The sequence below is a fragment of the Heterodontus francisci genome, chromosome 36 (assembly GCF_036365525.1).
Source record: "Heterodontus francisci isolate sHetFra1 chromosome 36, sHetFra1.hap1, whole genome shotgun sequence".
Classification (NCBI taxonomy): Eukaryota; Metazoa; Chordata; class Chondrichthyes; order Heterodontiformes; family Heterodontidae; genus Heterodontus; species Heterodontus francisci.
Window position 1 is genome coordinate 47,409,776 of NC_090406.1, and position 20,397 is coordinate 47,430,172.

Sequence of the window (20,397 nt, forward strand, 5' to 3'; positions counted from 1 at the left end):
AGAATCCCGATTTTCGCTGCTTTTTACATGTGATTGCCTAGATCAATTAGAAGGCTGCAGATATTCATTCTGATGTTTTCTGTTCCTGGACAATTTGAGTGCGACACGCAGGACAGGTGAAGTGTGAATGTTCAATGAACTATCTGGAAACAAGAAAACTGTACGTTGTACTCCCAATGACCTGATGGCAGCACATGATACCTTCAACGAGGGGCATTCATGAGAAGGGTATGAACAGGGCTCTCAACAAGACTTGTATTATTCAGCTGAGCAAGTCCTGCAGTGGACTAGGGCACAAACAGGTAAACGAACTGTAGCACAAGACAACATTAGACACAGCAATAACTATTACACACTATTGTGCATACCCAGCTACCACTCACAAACCAGTGGGTTTATACTAGAATAAGGGGCAGGAAGTTCATTAATGCACAATATATGAGCCAACAGTCAAGATCAATCACAAAAGGAAATCAGCCATCTGTCTCCTATCTCATCTGCTCACTTACAGTTAGGTCTGCTGTGTTTTTTTAAAAGTTTATTCCATTTCTTATATTCCTACCACCAATAAATTGAAAAAGACAATATATAAAATGTTAAAAGCTAGGTAATACAGTCCGTTAGCAAACATTGATTCACCTCTGGGAACTTGGATCAAATTGAGCTTCATATTGCAGAGGTGAAAGGAACAAAATTGAATTGAGTTTGGAGCACATTCAAGCGGGCACAAGTATCCAACAGACAACTGCACCACCACCTGGCTGTGAAGTCGGCCAATCTCTCACAGTGGATGCTGAGGCAGAGATTTAGACAACAGCTTCACCCTCTGTGTTTGGCACTTATCCTAAATGGCAAAATTTGAAAATATTCCATTCCTCAGCCCTGACATTCTTCAACTCACTAAGAACAAGAGTAAGAATTCTGCACACAGTCTGGGTCAGTCCATAACATTCCAATCCAACCAGAAACTTTGATTACACTCCACCATCTTGCAATGGTTAATATAAAGAGAATGTTCAGCACTACAGGGAAAATTCTTCAAACAAGCTGAAAAATGTGCACATTTTTTTGGAATCATGTAAAAAAAATGCAATACTCCAAAGGTTTATCTGGGAACACGGCCACAGCACTGAGAGTTAATGGCTGACATTTAGAAAAACATTAGTGTGAGGGAGTGGTCTGCCTCGTGGGGAAAGACAAACTGGCTGACGAGCAGGCACTGAGCAGCACTGATGGTGGCCGTGCAGAAAGCAGTGACCTGGACCACCCTAACCCATCCTTCCATCTCACACAAGCTGCCTATGAAGCCAGAGGCCACATGGGAATGATACTTTGAAACTAAATTACAAACCCATTGATTTATTGGAACATTATTCCTGGCATGCTCGGTGATAACATGCAGCCGAACTGAGCTTGAAGGAAGGATGCAGGGGCAAGTTGTTTTCTGCAGTGTATGGTAATTCTATACAAGTGAACAGCTGGTTGGAGGAATTACTTTGTTGCAATAGTCTCGAGGAATTCAGACAATAACATAAACCGCACAACTGGATCTTGAGCAACTTACAGTCACTGGAACTAGACTCATGATGCAATGTTGATAACTCCCTAATAACTTTGTCTTTCCATTCTTATTTTCTCTCCTCCTATCTTAAAATCATGCAACCTATGCCAGAATATAATTCCATTGTTACTGGTCTCCTATAGAACCTCACTAAAGTGGCCAATCTTCAATAGTGAACCTGTACAACATGGATTGATGGGCTAATTGACAAAGATTGGAGTGGTGGGGGAGATTAAACTGAACCGGATCCTGTCCTCGCCCAAAGTGTGCATATGCACACACTTTCAAGCAATAGGCCACGCACAGTGATTGGGAGCAGGAACTTTGGCTGACTTTGCCCTGTCTTAGCCTAAGGGTATTAAAGTCAATTGCAGGGCAGCAAATTCTGTCCCGAATGAGATGAGCAAACTTAGCAAAGAATGAGAATTGAGCCTGCAACGCTCCTAGTCTTCGTGGCTTGATTTTCCAAACCAGAGAATATATTGACCAACTGAGCTTTGGGGGCAGCACCACCTTTAAACTTACTTCCAATTTGTGCCATTCAAATTTGTATCTTTAGTTACCAATTTATCCGCATTGTTAAGTTTGCTAAGCCACTCTACATCACATGACAGCAAAAGAAGTTTTACACATCCAGAGCTTTAGCTCAATCACAAGGATTTTACAGGGAAAAAAAACTTTTATTAAGTTTATAATAACCTTGAAATAATAATGTGCACATCACAGATGTAAACTCTGTATTAAGAGATAGTAAAATTCAAAAGGGCTATAAATTCAAGGTTCCAACTCACACTTGGAGGCCATGTTTGACCTGATGCCATGAGACTTCATGGGGTCTGGAGTCGATTTTGAGGACTCCCAGGGCAACTCCCTCCCAACTGTATACCACTGTGTCACCACCTCTGCTGCGTCTGTCCTGCCGATGGGGCAGGACATACCCGGGGGATGGTGTTGGCGGTGTCTGGGACATTGGGACATTGTCTATTAAGGTATGATTCGGTGAGTATGACTATATCAGGCTGTTGCTCGACCAGAAATAAAAAGAAGAAATGCTGGAAATACTCAGCAGGTCTGGCAGCATCTGTGGAGAGAGAAGCAGAATTAACGTTTCAGGTCAGTGACCCTTCTTCAGAACTAGCAGATCTTAGAAATGTGAAAGGTTTTAAGCAAGTAAAGCGGGGGTGGGGCAAGAGATAGCAAAGGAGAAGGTGTAGATAGGACAAGGTCACAGAGAATAACCGACCAGAAGGTCATGGAGCAAAGGCAAACAATATGTTAATAGTGTGTTGAAAGACAAAGCATTAGTACAGATAGGGTGTTAATGGACTGAAAACTGAACAGCCATAAGTGCAAACATGAAAAAAAAGTGTTGTAGTGTGCCTGCCAGATTGAACATTGAGTTCAATAATTTCAGAGCATGATGGGCCCCCCATTTTACTTTTATTTTTAGTTATTTTTTCATTTTTAATTTTTTTTGTGTTTATTTTATTTTATCTTAGTTTGTTCACTTGCCTACCCACTGTTTTTTTTCATGTTTGCACTTGTGGCTGTTCAGTTTTCAGTCCATTAACACCCTATCTGTACTAATGCTTTCTCTTTCAACACACCATTAACATATTGTTTGCCTTTGCTCCATGACCTTCTGGTCGGTTATTCTCTGTGACCTTGTCCTATCCACACCTTCTCTGTTATCTCTTGCCCCACCCCCGCTTTACTTACTTAAAACCTTTCACATTTCTAAGATCTGCTAGTTCTGAAGAAGGGTCACTGACCTGAAACGTTAATTCTGCTTCTCTCTCCACAGATGCTGCCAGACCTGCTGAGTATTTCCAGCATTTCTTCTTTTTATTTCAGATTTCCAGCATCTGCAGTATTTTGCTTTTAGTTGTCGCTTGACCAGTCTGTGGGACAGTTCTCCCAACTTTGGCACAAGCCCCCAGATGTTAGTAAGGAGAACTTTACAGGGTTAACAGGCTGGGTTTTCCGGTGTCATTTCCAGTGCCTAGGTTGATGCCGGGTGGTCCGTCCAGTTTCATTCCTTATTGACTTTGTAGTGGTTAGATACAACCGAGTGGCTCACTAGGCCAGAGAGCGGTTAAGAGTCAACCACATTGATGTAGTCACATGTAGGCCAGACCAGGTAAAGGGAGCGGATTTCCTTCCCTAAAGGACATTAGCGAACCAGATGGGTTTTTTACAACAATCGACAATGGTTTCATAGCCATCATTAGACTAGCTTTTTAATTCCAGATTTTTTTATTAATTAAAAACACCATTGACAACACAGTTGTGAAAGAATTTGGTATGAAAAATCTCATCCACTTCAGTTGTATACTGTCTCTCCAGGTGCCAGGATTCCCCTGTTCTTACCGTCTGGTTCTCCTCCTGACACTTCTGTCGGATGTCACTGAGCATGTCCTCAAGCTTGGCCTTCTGCTGGTCCATCTCATCCAACCTGTCCTGGGCAGCCTGCTTCTGGGACTCTAGCTCCTGCAGGTTATTGTTTTCTCTGTCCAGGTCATTCTGTAGTTCCTGCCAATAAACCCAATCAACCTTTGGTAATACAATTATCTCGAAAACAGACAGAATCTTTGGTAACACAATCACCTCCAACAACAGATCACTCAGCCCCAGACTTAAAAGACTGCTTTAGTAATGCAAATCATACTTTGATTTAACTTCACACAGTAAATCCCTGGTATAAACAGAGTACTTTGAATAATTAAATCACATCCCATTGTTAATTTATACCTAGCAATTAATGGCATATTCCAGGCGAAGGCCTCAGTGGCTTTGTTCAAGTGTGTGATTTAGAATTACAGACCTTGCGCACTACAAGTAGGCACGCCATATACTTCAAGACTGAACATAAAATATAATTTTGATTGGGTTTCAGAGTTGCCTTATTCCTGACTTGAGACAGGCCTCAAGTGAAGTGGCAATACAAGCCCAAGGTTTCCTAGCCTCCTCTCAGCCTGACTGGCATGTCATCCAGAGAGGGAAGATCAGGTTAAGATTTATTTCCCTCTGTCACCACACACGCAAATATCCCTTTGGTGCAATTGTGAATAAAATGATTCCCAGGAAATCGTTTGAGATGATCCACACATTTCATGCTTTGAGCACACAACTGAATCCAATAGCACATCTGGTGCATCAACCTTTTACACACAGACCACCCTCTCTGCTCTTTCCAGCTTTCTGTTAGTCCTCCATCAATATTTTAATAATTTCAGTTTCGGCTAAACTCTTACTAGAACTCAGGTTTAAAACTAGGTGATCGGGTTCTGGCTGTGTTGATACTGGCTAGGACACCAGGGAAATTTCCTGCTTTTCATATAATGCTATGAGATCTTTTACGTCTACATGAACAGTTCAAAGCTAAGGAGGAATGAACTGCAGTCCAAAGAAACATGAGCTCGGTGGACGGGGGCCACATTTGGCCCTCATTTTGGATGGCCTCAAAGTACTAAATATACCATTATAATTTTGCTTGCCTGTCACAAGTCACAGGATTTGCAGACTGCTTGACATGGTCGATAGCATATCTGTTGTCAAAAGGTTGTGAATTCAAGCAGCACTACAAACTTTAGCATGCAATCTAAACTAAAACTTTAGTACTGAATTCTGTCTTTCAAACGAGATGTGAAGTCAGGTCACAGACCTGAAAAGTTAACTGTTTTTCTCTTCACAGGTGCTGCCAGACCTGCTGAATGTTTCCAGCATTTTCTGTATTCATGTGAAATCAAGGCCCCGCCTGCCAGTTTAAATAGATTTAAAATACCTCATGGCACTACGTGAAGAGGAAGGAGTTACCCGCCGCCACCACCCCCCCAACCCCCGATGTCCCAACCGACAACATTCAAAACAGACTAACTAGCCAATCATAGATTGCATATTTGTGGGCCTTTGCTGCATGCAATTTGGCTGATGTATTTGTCTATGAATCTGTACTTTAGAAGTAATCTATTAGATATTACACAGACTTACAGAACTGAAACAGGCCAATCAGCCTAACTGGTCCAAGTCGGTGTTTATGCTCCACATGAGCCTCCTCCCACCTTACTTCATCTAACCCTATCAGCACATCCTTCTATATCTTTCTCCCTCACAGTTATCTAGTTTTCCCTTTAATGCATCCATGCTATACATCTCAACTCCTCCTTGTGGTAGCAAATTCCACATTTTAACCATTCTCTGGGTGAAGAACTTCCTCCTAAAAACCCTATTGGATGTCTCAGAGTCTCTCTTACATTCATGGTGACTGGTTTTAGACTCTCTTACAAACGGAACCATTTTTCTACATCTAACCTATCAAACCTTTCATAATCTTAAAGACCGCCATCAGTTCACCCCACTGTCTTCTCTGTTATAAAGAACCCCAGCCTGTTCAGTCTTTCCTGATAGGTATAACCTCTCAGTTCTGGTATTAACCTCGTACATCTTTTCTGTGCCCTCTCTAGTGCCTCTGCACCTTTTCGGAATATGGAGATTAAATCTGTACATTGTACTCCAGTAGTCTAACTAAGACTTTAGGTTAAGTTGAACGTAACCGCTCTGTTTTTCAATGTTATTCTAGAGATGAACCCCTGTGCTTTGTTTGCCTTTTTATGGCTTTGTTTACTTGTGTTGCTACTTTTAATAATTTGTGAATCTGTACCCCCAGATCCCTTTGCTCCTCTACTCCATTTAGACTCTTATTTTCCAAGTAGTAGATGGCCTCATCCTCCTCCAATAAAAAGCACGTCATCTCGCACCTGTCTACAGTGAAACCTGTACAAATGATCACTTACTACCAAACTCAAATAATTTATAGTTTAATAGATACAAACTGCACCTTAAACTGACACTCGCAAATTAAGAAATACGGGCAGTCTTCAATGCACCAAGTCTATTTACAATTTAAAACATGAGACAAGCAGGGAAGTTCAATTCGACAACAGGTGAAAAAAACAGCTTTTGTGAAATGGAGATTTCTTTACCCAGCATCCACAGCAGCAGAGAAACCGCACGCTCTCTGGAATTTAAAGCTTGCATGATTCTATCACACGGGACAGAGGGACTTCGCTATGAATGCATATCCATTATACAACAGTCAGTCAGGTAGGGCAGTCGGGAGACCTAAAATCGGGTAAGGTAGTGGGGAGAAATGGAGAGAATAGTTTCCCTTTTTCCCAACCCTTGGGTTCCCCTCTTCGCCGGCTCTTAGTTGGCCTTCTGGATCTTGGAACTTCTCACACACGAACTGTTGACGCAAAATAAAGATTCTCAACTAACAGGAGACCTAACCTTTATAAGATCATAAGAAATAGGAGCAGAAGTAGGCTGTTCGGCCCCTTGAGCCTGCTCAGCCATTCAATAAAATCATGGCTAATCTGATTGTGGCCTTAACTCCACTTACCTGCCTGCACCCGCCCCACCCCCCTCCCCCCCCCCCATTCCCCAATAACCCTCGAATCCCTTGTAGATGAAAAATCTGTCAAACTCAGTCTTGAATATATTCAATGACCCAGCACTGCTTTCTGGGAAAGAGAATTCCAAAGATGAGAGAAGAAATTCCACTTCATCTTCGTCTTCCCTTATTTTGAAACTATGCCCCCTAGTTCTAGATTCCCCCATGAGGGAAAACATCCTCTCAGCATCTACTCTGTCAAGCCCCCTCAGAATCTTCTGCTTCAACAAGATTACCTCTCATTCTTCAAAACTCCAATGAGTATAGGTCCAACCTGTTCAACCTTTCTTCCTAAGGTAACACCTTCATCCCAGGAATCAACCTTGTGAACCTTCCCTAAACTGCTTCCAATGCAAGTATATCCCTCCTTAAGAACAAAGTACTCTAGGTGTGGAGTCACCAATGCCCTGTACAGTTGTAGCAAGACTTCCCTACTTTTCTACTCCATTCCCCTTGCTATGAATGCCAACATTCCATTTGACGTCCTAATTACTTGTTGTACCTGCATGCTGACTTTTAGTGATTCATAGACAAGGATGCCCAGATCCCTCTATAATGCAGAATTCTGCAGTTTCTCTCCATTTAAATAATATTCTGTTTTTCAATTCCTCCTGCCAAAGTGGACAAATTCACATTTCCCCACATTATACTCCATCTGCCAAATTTTTGTTTACTCACTTAACCTATCTATATTCCTTTGCAGACTCTGTGTCCTCCTCACAACTCGCTTTCCTATCTATCTTTGTATCATCAGCAAATGTGGCTACAATACACTCGGTCCCTTCATCCAAGACATTAATATAGATTGTAAACAGTTGAGGACCCAGCACTGATCCCTATGGCACTCCACTAATTACAGTTTGCCAACTTAAAAATGACCATTTATCCCAGCTCTTGTATTCCTACATCTCCTGGTTCCCCTTTATCCACCCTGCTTGCTACATCCTCAAAGAACTCTAATAAATTTGTCAAACCTGATTTTCCTTTCACAAAACCATGTTGACTTTGCTTGATTGCATTATGATTTTCTAAATATCCTGCTACTAATCTCTTAATAATGGATTCTAGCATTTTTCTAATGACAGATGTAAGGCTAATTGGCCTATGGTTTTCTGCTTTCTGTCTCCCTCCTTTCTTGAATAGGAGCAATACATTTGCGGTTTTCAATCTGCTGAGACCTTTCCAGAATCTAGAGAATTTTGGAAGATTACAATCAATGCATCCACTACCTCTGCAGCCACTTCTTTTAAGACACTAGGTTGGGGACTTGTCAGCTTTTAGTCCCATTAGTTTTACTAGTACTTTTTATCTAGTGAAAGTGACTGTTTCAATTTCCTCCCTCTCTTTTGCCACTTGATTTTCTACGTTACTTGGGACGCTCCAACCATGAAGACAGATATAAAATACTTGTTCAAAGTCTCTGGCATTTTCTTGTTTCCCATTAATTCCCCAGTCTCATCCTCTTAAAGGGACCAATGCTTACTCTAGATACTCACTTCCTTTTTATATATTTGTAGAAGCTTTTACTGTCTATTTTCATATTTCTTGCTACTATACTCTCATACTCCAATTTCTCTCTTTTTTTAAAGTCATCCTCTGCTGGTTTCTAAAATTTTCCCAATTTTCTGGCCCACCACTAATCCTTGGAGCATTTTACACCTTTTCTTTCAATTTGACGCCATCCTTAATTTCCATAGTTAGCTACGGATGCTCCATCTTTCGCAATGGAATATACCTTTATAAGGTAAATTCAATAACTATGTGTACATGGCCTGGCATAAGATGGTTAAACCTCCAGGAATGCTTTGAACCATGGTTGGAAACAATACTCCACCCATGCATCAGGTACTGATGAGCTGCTTACAGCCCCCTATCCAACTCGCAGCACTTCAAACATTAGAAGCTGCAGCATACGGAAGGAGAGGGTCTACGATAGAGGTCTGCAGGATATTAATCTGTTCCCACCCCCCAGCTAGGCAATCCGGCCCAATATCAATCACACCGGCCTGTGCAGGCTGCCAGCGTAGCAGTTTCCAGAATCAGGACATCCCTCCCTCGATCGAAAAGGACCTCAGCGTTGCAATGAACTACGGAAAAATAAAATGAACTAAAATAACATCCTGCTGGCAGGGCTCTAGAATTAGGTACAATCCCAGGTGAGGACGAGAAAAAGGAATGCTGCAGATGATACAGCCAATCCTGGAATATTTGGATCATCTGGTTTACTGTACATATACATATAATGACCATTTCAAAAATAAGGACACCTGATGCAAGTTAGGTTTATAGGTTTCAATATATATTGAAAATTATTTACAAAATACTCAGTCGTTCTGCAAGTCTGTTAATGTCTTCTTATTTGATCACAGTTCTCTTCAGTACTAACTATAGCCACCAATTTAGCATCAGCCAGAAATTTTAATATTGTACTATTTCTGAGTCCAAATAGTTTATGTAAATGGGGAACCATGGACCCAGCATCAATACTTAGTGAGGAGCTACGAAAATCTTGAGGATGTGAAAAGCACAATGTAACTGAAAGTACCTTCAGTCATTCTAGAAGGCAGAATCCAAACCTCCACGATCTGAAGATTTTGGTTTGATTGGCTACAACTCCTGGAAAATGAAGTTCTCATCTGTCTGCATTTTGAATCAATATGTCAAAGTTTTTGATTTAAATTTCTACAGATTTCTGATCGCCCTGCTCATCTCCCTTAATATGTTACAGTCAATAGCACAATTCCCATTCATTTGTATGTATGTGAACGCATGGAGTATGGTAAATAAGGCTGGTGAGCTGCACAGATAGCCAAGTGGGGATATGATATTGTAGCAGTAATGGATATCTGGCTCAAAAAAGGGCAGGACTGAGTATTAAATATTCCTGGATATAAGGTGTTCAGGAAAGATAGGGAAGGAAAGAAAGGAGCAGGAGTGGCCGTATTGATTAGGGGGAGAGACAGAGAGGATATCCTGGAGGGGTCAAGGACAGGATCTATTTGGTTAGAGGTAAGAAACAATAGAGGTGCCTTTACATTACTGTATGTATTCAATAGGCCACCAACGAATGAGAAAGATATTGGGGAACAAATTTACAAAGAAATTACAGAGAGGTGCAAAAACTTTAAAGGAGAAATGATGCTGACTCTGATGATCAAGATGTACAATCAGTTTGGGTGGAAATAAGAAATAGCAAAGGAAAGAAGTTACTGGTGGGAGTAGTTTATAGGCCACTAACAGTAGCTACACTGTAGGACTGAGTACAAATCAAGAAATAATGGGGGCTTGTAAGAAAGGTACTGCAATAATGGTGTGCAATTTAAATCTTCATATCGATTGGACAAATCAAATTGGCGAAGGTAGCCTGGAGGATGAGTTCATAGAGTGTATTCAGGACAGTTTCTCACAACAACACGTTCTGGAACCAACCAGGGACCAGGCTACTTTCAATCTGATAATGTATAATGAGACAGGATTAATTACGATCTCATAGTATAGAATCCTCTTGGTAGAGTGATCCTAACATAATAGAATTTCACACTCAGTTTGAGGGCGGGAAATCTGGGTCTGAAACAAGTGTCTTAAAATTAAATAAAGACAATTACAAGGGTATGGCTAAAGTGAACAGGGAAAATAGGTTAAAAAGCAAGACGGTAGAGAAGCAGTGGCAGACATTTAAGGAGATATTTCATAACTCTCATCAAAAGACATATTCCATTGAGAAAGACAGACTCTATGAGAAGGATGCACCCATCTGTGGCTAACTCAGGAAGTTAAGGGTGTCATCAAATTAAAAGAAAAGGTGTGCAATTCTGCAAAGATTAGTGATTGGCCATAAAATTGGGAACATTTCAGAAACCAGGAAAGGATAATTTCAGAAAAAGAGGGAGAAATTAGAGTATGAGAGTAAACCAGCAAGAAATATAAAAACAGACAGTAAAAGCTTCAACAGGTAAATAAGAAGGAAAAAGAGTAGCATTGACCCCTTAGAGAATGAGACTAGGGAATTATTAATGGGAAACAAGGAAATGCCAGAGGCTTTGAACAAGTATTTTGTATCTGTCTTCACAGTAGAAGACATTAAAAGCATCCCAGTAATAGCAGAAAATCATGGGGCAAAAGGGAGGGAGAAACAGTAACTATCACAAGAGAAAAGGTACTAGAAAAACTAACAGGACTAAAAGCTAACAAGTTCTCTGGAGATGATGGCCTGCATCCTAGAGTCTTAAAAGAAGTGGCTACAGAGATATGGTGGATGCATTGGTTGTAATCTTCCTAAATTCTCTAGATTCTGGAAAGGTCCCAGCAGATTGGAAAACTGCAAATGTAACACCACTATTCAAGAAAGGAAACAGAAAGCAGGAAACCTTTCCTCCTAGGGTAACCTGCCCATTCCAGGTGTTAGTCTAGTAAACCTTCTCTGAACTGCTTCCAAAGCATCTACAACCTTCCTTAAATAAGGAGACCAATACTGTACACAGTACTCCAGGTGTGGTCTCACCAATGCCCTGAATAGCTGAAGCATAACCTCTCTACTTTTGGATTCAATTCCCCCGCAATAAATGACAACATTCTATTAGCTTTCCTAATTACTTGCTGTACCTGCATACTAACCTTTTGCGGTTCATGCACTAGGACACCCAGACCCCTCTGCATTTCAGAGCTCTGCAATCTCTCACCATTTAGATAATATGCTTCTTTTTTATTCTTCCTGCCAAAATGGACAATTGTCCACTCACTTAATCTATCCACATTCCTTTGTAGCCACCTTATGTCCTCTTCACAATTGCGTCATCAGCAAATTTAGTAACCATACCTTCTGTCCCTTCATCCAAGTCATTTATATAAATTGTAAAATGTTGAGGCCCCAGCACTGATCCCTGTGGCACACCACTCGTTACATCTTGCCAACCAGGAAATGACCCATTTATGCCTACTCTCTATTTGTTGTTAGCTCGCCAATCTTCTATCCATGCCAAAGTGTTTACCCCCTATACCATGAGCTTTTATTTTCTGCAATAACCTTTGATGTGGCACCTTATCAAATACCTTCTGGAAATCTAAGTACAGTACATCCACGGGTTCCCCTTTATCCATAGCACGTTACTTCTTCAAGGAACTCCAACAGATTGGTTAAGCACGATTTCCCTTTCACAAAACTATGTTAACTCTGCCTGATTACCTTGATTTTTTCTAAGTGCCCTGCTATAACGTCTTTAATAATAGCTTCAAGTATTTTTCCTTAGACAGATGTTAAGCTAACGGGCCTGTAGTTTGCTGATTTCTGTCTCCCTCCCTTTTTGAATAAAGGATTTACATTGGCTATTTTCCAATGCAAGTTGTGAAGAGGACACAAAGAATTTGCAAAGGGATATAGATAGGGGTTACGCGAGTAGGGAAAAATTGGTAGTTAGAGCATAATGTAGGAAAATGTGAAGTTGTCCACTTTGGCAGGAAGAATAGAAAAGCAGAATATTATTTACTTGGAGAGAGACTGCAGAATGCTGCATTACAGAGGGATCTGGGTATCCTCATACAAGAATCACAAAACATCAGCATGCAGATACAGCAAATAATTAGGAATGCAAATGGAATGTTGGCATTTATTGCAAATGAGGAATGGAGTACAAAAGTAAAGAAGTCTTGCTACAACTGTACAGGGCATTGGTGAGACCACACCTAGAGTACTGTGTACAGTGTCGGTCTCTTTACTTAAGAGGAGATATTCTTGCTTGGAAGCACTTCAGAGAAGGTTTACAAGGTTGATTCCTGGGATGAAGGGGTTGCCTTATGACAGAAGGTTGAGTAGGATGGGCCTACACTCATTGGAGTTTAGAAGAATGAAAGGTGATCTTAAAGAAACATATAAGATCCTGAGGGGGCTTGACAGGGTAGGGGTGGCTTTCAAGAGGGTATTGGATAATTATCTGAAAACTAAAACTTTGTAGGCCTACGGGGAAAAGACAGGGGTGTGGGACTAGCTGAGTTGTTCTTGCAGAGAGCCGACACGGACACGATGGGTCGAATGTCCTCCTTCTGTGCAATAACCATTCTGTGCTGTAACCTTTCTATGATTTGTATAAAGCCCTCTCCAGGCAGTATGTTCAGCTCCAGTTATCAGTAGGCTAAGGCTTAAAGCTCACAAGTTACCACATTTTCTGACAGACCAACCTGTTACTGAACATACTGATTAATCAAGCTGAGAAACCTAAGTGACAGTGAAGTGCCAACGCATATAGTGCACTGAAGGAAGAGACTGCATTTATGTAGTTCCTTTTAAGTCCTCAGGATTGCCTGAAGAGCTTCCACAGCTAATGGGTTAATTTGGAAGCAAGGCACTTGAGATATGTTGGCAAACGCAGCAGCCAATTTGCATGCAGCAAAGTCCCACACACAGTAGATTAGATAAGTGACCAGTTACTGTTTTTTGATGGTATTGATGAAGGGATAAATATTGGCCAAAACACTGGGAGAACTCCCTTGTTGTTTTTCCCAACAGTGCCATGGAATTGTTTGCATCCATCTGAAGAGATAGTGTGTCATGGTTTAACATCTCATCTGAAACATGGTACCTCTGACAACACAGCACTCCATCGGTACTGCACTGATGTGCCAGCCTAGATCATGTGCTCAAAAGCTGGGAATGGGGCTTGAATCCATACCCTTCTGATACAGAGGCAAGTTTGCTTCTACTGAGGCAAAATGACGAGATTAAAGAGTAGCAATACTAACGAAAAATCAATGATCAGGCAATACACTAAGAAAGAAAACAGTGAAGGAGGTAATGAGTTCTGCAGTTTTGAGGTCCAAGGAAAGACTGAATTACAAGTGTAAGACTAGTGAATATTGATTTCAACATTTGGAGAGAAGGAGAGAATGGCGTCTTTCCAACTTATGACGAACAAGAGGGGAACGTTCAGAGCAACATGAAAGAGGACTTAAAAAAAAGGCTGCGACAGAGGAAGATTGAAGGGCAGAAGTGAGATGGGGATCATGCAGACAGGCTTACTTGTATCCAGCACAAGAGTTTCCTTAGATATGGGGGCAAAATGCAAGTCTTGGATGGATTTCAGTTTAAATAAAAATAAAACAAAACAAATCCTGTGCATATTAGACAAGTCAAAGCTTTGCCAGTACGTCTCAATATCAATTTTCTTGCTAATTATTATTCCTCCGACTTCAGTTTCACCATGCCATGTATTGCCCATGGAAGGGGGCCTCTCTCAATCTCACTTAGTGGCCCACTTAAAAGATGGGCATGCCAGAGACAATGCCTAGCCACTGCTCTTGATGACTTAGCTGAGGCGGAGAAGTCATCACGCAGGGTACTCTAGGCCTAAAACAATGCCCTATTAGGTACAACCACAAGAACACCAACACAGCAAAGGCATTGAGATTCATATAGGCAACACACGTACCTGTACCTCATTAGCTTTCTGCCTGATGGCCTCCTCTTTCTCTCGAATGTCCTGTTCTAATACATACTTCTCCCTGTAACAAACATACCATTAAGCATTCTACGTACCCATAAACACACTGAAAGAATGAACACCTGTTTGGAAATTTACACAAGAGCAACCGTAGGTTAGTCAATAGACAAGACTCAATAACTCTCAAATAACAAATTCCAACTGCTCAAGTTGTGAAACTGAACACAATAAATCTACTAATTGCTGAAATGGCACCAGAAAATAACAGCGAAAACTGCCACACTGCTTCAGAAAATCACAATATTAGGTGGATTTATGAGAGGGAATTAGTGTTTGACAAATTTATTAAGAATTTTTGGAGTGTAACTAGCAGGGTAGGTAAAAGGGTGGGGGAGGCAGAGTCCAGTGGATGTAGTATATTTGCATTTTCAGAAAGTAATAGATAAGATGTCACACAACAGGCTGTTACACAAGATAAGGGATCGGGAGTAATATGTTAGCATGGATAGAGGATTGGTTAAAGGACAGAAAACAGAGTAGGATAAATGGGTCATTTTTAAGATGGCAGGGTATAACTCCTGGAGTGCAACAAGGATCAGTGCTTGGACCTCAGCTATTTCCAATCAGTATGAATGACTTAGATAAGGGGACAAAATGTAATATATCCAAATTTGATGATGATACAAAGCTAGGTGGGAACGTAAACTATGAGGAGGCAAAGAGGCTGCAAAGGGATATAAACTGGTTAGGTTATTGGACAATAAGGTAGCAGATGGAGTATAATTTGAGAAAGTATGAAACTATCCACTGGAATATTTTTTAAAAGGTGAGAGGCTAGTAAATGTTGGTATTCAGAGATTTGGATGTCCTTGTATACAAATTGCAGGAGGCTAACACACAGGTAGAGCAATTAGGAAGGCAAATGGTAGGTTAGCCTTCATTGCAAAGAGGTTGGAGTATAACAATAAGTAACTCGTGTTGCAATTATATAGGGTTCTGGTGAGACCACACCTGGATTACCGTGTACAGTATTGGTCTCCTTACCTATAAAAATATGTACCTGCCTTCTAGACTGATTTCTGGGATGAGGGCATTGTCCTATAAGGAGAAATTGAGTAGACTAGACCTATCTTCCCTAGTGTTTAGAAGAATGAGAGGCGGTATCATCGAAATATATAAAGGGTTTAACAGGGTAGATGCTGGGATGTTGATTCCCCTGGCTGCAGGGTCCTGAACTAGGAGATGATAGTCCCAGGATATGGGTTTAGGACTGAGATAAGAAGAAATTTCTTTGCTCGGGGGTTGTGAATCTCGGAATTCTCTACCCCAGAGGGCTGTGGATGCTCCATCGTTGAGTACATTCAATACTAAGATTGATAGATTTTTGGGCACTAAGGGAATCAAGGGGTACGGGGCTAGTGTAGGAAAGTGGAGTTGATGTAGAACTTCACCCTTGACCTTATTCATTGTCGGAGCAGGCTTGAGGAGCTATATGGCTGACTCCTGCCAAACAGAAGACGTCACCTCTATCTGATCTAGCCAATATATACTTCTAGTTCCTCGGTATGTTGTTAATGCTGAACATCTTTGCATACCAAGAGGGGGGAGCACAGTGTTCTGGGAGCAGAGTGTTTTGTGGACTGAGTGCTAAGTCAGGAATTTGGTGCAAGTGGAATTTCTCATATTGTACTTTAGATTAACAGTCAGACTCTGACTTAGAACTTTGAAACTGCAAGTAAGGTAAGATAGCTAGTTAACAGAAACTATCTGGTGATAGCAGTTAACTGTCAATCAACTTCAGGTGGTTGCCTGAATAAGTGTTACTTACTGCAGCAGGAAGCTGGCTTAGTAGTTGTAACTTGGGTGTAAGTCATAAACTCTCTATAAAAGTAGACAGTGTTTGCTACCGCACAAAGTGATCCAGGAACTGAGTGTGTTGCAAACCGAGTGCTAAGTCGGGAAATTGGTACAGATGGGAAGTCGGGGCAGAGGGGGAAGGAGGTGCTACTTTTTAATCTTTCAGTTTCACCTCCAGTAGCTGGGGAACGTCCTTCTTTTGTCGCCAAGCCAGTAAATAATTAACTAACCAAATAAATAAATAAGGTTAGACAGACATAGCAGAGCTGGCAGTATGCCATGACTGCAACATGTGGGAATCTGTAGAATGCACTGCAGTCCTGGACAACCATATCTGTGGTAAGTGTCTGCAGCTTGAGCAAATTCAGCTCAGAGTTGCTGAGCTGGAGTCTGAGTTACAGACATTATGGGGCATCAGGGAGGAGGAAAGTTACCTGGACAATTTGTTCAGAAAGGCAGTCATACCCCTTGGGTTAAGCAGAACTTTAGAGTCGGTCAACGGTCAGGGACAGGACACTGTGATTGTGAGCCACGCAGGTACGGGGATCCAACATGTAGCGACTGACCAACAGGTATGAGGTGCGTGCTATCTTTGTGGATGAGAACAAGGACTGCAGGGTGGATGAGCAAACTGACCATGGCACCTTGGTGCAGGATGCCATTTAAGTGGGGAAGCGAAAAGGAATGTGGTAGTGATAGGTGATAGTATAGTTAGGAGGAGAGATACTGTTCTCTGCAGCCGCGACTGGGAGCTGCAAAGGACGTGTTATCCGGTGCCAGAGTTAAGGACATCTTCTCATAACTGGAGATGGACTTGGAGTGGAAGGTCCACGTAGGAACCAACAACATAAGCTGAGCCAGGATTGATGTTCTGCTGAGAGTTTGAGGAGTTAGGTCCAAATAAAAATGCAGAAACTTTGGATTGATACCTGAGCCATGCACCAATTGACATAGGATCAAGCAGATTAGAGAATTAAATGCATGGCTCAAAGAGTGGTATGGGCAAAAGGGGTTTTAAATTATGGGGCTCTGGCACGAGTACTCCAAAAAGAGGGAGCTGTTCTGATGGGATGAGCTCCACTTAAACTGCACTACGATCAGTGCCCTGGCAAATCATGTAACTAAGACCATGGATAGGGCTTTAAATTAACAGGGGCGGGTTCAGGTGAAGGTAGATTTAGAAATCGAAAGAGAGAAGTCGGGACAATAGAACAGTGTTAGTCATGTGGATAAAGACAAGCAGAGTGGGACAGGAAGGGACAGAGAGTTTAATGGTAATAGTGCATTAGTGAATAAGGCAAAGAATAGTCGTAAAAAAAATAAAAATAAAGGCTCTTTATCAGAACGCGCGCGGCATAGTTGTATTGTCATGGACGAGTAACCCAAAGACCCAGGCTATTGTTCGGGGGACAAGGGTTCGAATCCCACCACAGCAGAAGGTGAAATCTGAATTCAATTAATAAATCTGGAATTAAAACCTAGTCTAATGATTGCCATTGTTGACTGTTGTAAAAACCCATCTGGTTCACTAATGTCCTGTAGGGAAGGAAATCTGCTGTCCTTACCTGGTCTAGCCTATATGTGACTCCTCTTCTTTGGCCTCATTGTCTCGAGAGACAATGGGTAAGCGCCTAGAGGTGGTCAGTGGTTTGTGGAGCAGCGGCTAGAGTGGCTATAAAGGCCAATTCTAGAGTGACAGACTCTTCCATAGGCGCTGCAGATAAAATTGGTTGTCGGGGCTGTTACACTTTTGGCTCTCTCCTTGCACGTCTGTCTTCTTTGCTGCCAACTGCTAAGTCTCTTCGACTCACCACTTTTTAGCCCTGCCTTTATGGCTGTCCGCCAGCTCCAGCGATCACTCCATGATGTGACTCCAGACCACAGCAATGTGGTTGACTCTTAAAAGCCCTCTGAAATGGCCTAGCAAGCCACTCAGTTGTATCTAACTGCTACCAAGTCAATAAGGAATGAAACCAGACAGACCACCCGGCATTGACCTCGGCACTGGAAATGATGACAGCAAACCCAGCCCTGTTGACCCTGCAAAGTCCTCTTTACTAACATCTGAAGGCTTGTGACAAAGTTGGGAGAGCTGTCCCACAGACTAGTCAAGCAACAGCCTGACAGAGCCATACTCACGAATCATACCTTACAGACAATGTCCCAGACACTGCCATCACCATCCCCAGGTATGTCCTGTCCCACCGGCAGGATAGACCCAGCAGAGGTGGCAGCACAGTGGCTTACAGTCAGTAGGGAGTTGCACTGGGAGTCCTCAACATCGACTCCAGACCCCATTAAGTCTCATGGCATCAGGTCAAACATGGGCAAGGAAACCTCCTGCTGACTACCACCTACCACCAACCCCTCAGCTGATGAATCCTCCATGTTGAGCAGCATTTGGAGGAAGCACTGAGGGTGGCAAGGGTGCAGAATGTACTCAGGGTGGGAGACTTCAATGTCAAATCACCAAGAGCGGCTCGGTAGCACCACCACTGACCAAGCTGGCGGAGTTGTAAAGGACATAACTGCTAGTCTGCGGCAGGTGGTGAGGGAACCAACAAGAGGAGAAAACATACTTTGCCCACACCAATCTGCCTGCTACAGATGCATCTGTCCATGACACGATTGGAAGGAGTGACCACCGTACAGTCCTTGTGGAGACTAAGTCCCGTCTTCACATTCAGGATACCCACCATCGTGTTGTGTGGCACTACCGCCGTGATAAATCGGAAAAATTTCAAACAGATCTAGCAATGCAATACTGTGCATCCATGAGGTGTCGTGAACCATCAGCAGCAGCAGAATTGTATTCAACCACAATCATGTAACCTCATGGCCCAGCATATCCCCCACTCTACCATTACCATCAAGCAGGGGACCAACCCTGGTTCAAAGAAGAGTGCAGCAGCAGCACCAGACATACGTCAAAATGAGGTGTCAACCTGGTGAAGCGACAACCCAGGACTACTTGGCTGCCAAACAGCGCAAGCAGCATGCGACAGACAGAGCTAAGTGATCTCGCAACTGATGGATCAGATCTAAGCTCTGCAGTCCTGCCACATCTAGTCATGAATGGTGGTGGACAATTAAACAACTAACCAGAGGAGGTGGCTCCACAAATATCCCCAATCCTCATTGATGGGGGAGCCCAGCACATCAGTGCAAAAGATAAGGCTGAAGCACTTGTAACAATCTTCAGCCAGAAATGCCGTGTCGATGATCCATCTCGGCCTCCTCCTGAACTCCCAAGCATCACAGATGCCAGACTTCAGCCAATTCGATTCATTCCAAGTCATAGCAAGAAACGACCGCAGGCACTGGATACGATAAGGCCTTGACAACATTCTGGCAATAGTACAGCAGGAGGTTTCCTTGTCCATGTTTGACCTGTGCTCCAGAACTGGCCATGCCCCTAGCCAAGCTGTTCCAGTACAGCTACAACACTGGGATCTTCCCTGCAATGTGGAAAATTGCCCAGGTATGTCCTGTATACAAAAAGCAGGACAAGTCCAAGATGGCCAACTACCACCCCATCAGTCTAATTTCAATCATCAGTAAAGTGATGGAAGGTGTCATTGACAGTGCTATCAAGCAGCACTTGATTAGCAATAACCTGTTCAGTGACGCTCAGTTTGGATTCCACCAGGGCCACTCAGCTCCTGACCTCATTACAGCCTTGGTTCAAACATGGACAAAAGAGCTGCACTCAAGAGGTGAGGTGAGAGTGACTGCCCTTGACATCAAGGCAACATTTGACCGAGTATGGCATCAAGGAGTCCTAGCAAAACTGGAGTCAATGGGAAGCAAGAGCAAAACTCTCCACTGGTTGGAGTCATACCTAGCGCAAAGGAAGTTGGTTGTGGTTGTTGGAGGTCAAACATCTGAGCTCCAGGACATCAAGGCAGGAGTTCCTCAGGGCAGTGTCCTAGGTCCAACCATCTACAACTGCTTCATCAATGACATTCCTTCAATCATAAGGTCAGAAGTGAGGATGTTCGCTGAAGAGTGCACAATGCTCAGCACCATGCGCGACTCCTCAGATGCTGACACAGTCCGTGTAGAAATGCAGCAAGACCTGGACAATATCCAGCTTG

The 20,397-nt window shown here is 42.5% G+C and overlaps 1 protein-coding gene across 11 annotated transcripts in view; it reads right to left on the reverse strand.

Annotated features, from left to right (window-relative positions):
* eps15l1a (epidermal growth factor receptor pathway substrate 15-like 1a) overlaps window positions 1–20,397 on the reverse strand; it is a 419,830-nt gene that overhangs the window by 188,816 nt on the left and 210,617 nt on the right. For 10 of the 11 annotated variants that reach the window (XM_068016624.1, XM_068016633.1, XM_068016622.1 and 7 more), the window contains 2 exons: window positions 14,432–14,504; window positions 3,932–4,093 (listed from right to left, as the gene is read on the reverse strand). In XM_068016624.1, the coding sequence (XP_067872725.1) occupies window positions 3,932–4,093; window positions 14,432–14,504 (235 nt within the window). The remainder of the gene's footprint in view (window positions 1–3,931; window positions 4,094–14,431; window positions 14,505–20,397) is intronic. The other variant, XM_068016623.1, reaches the window with a different exon arrangement.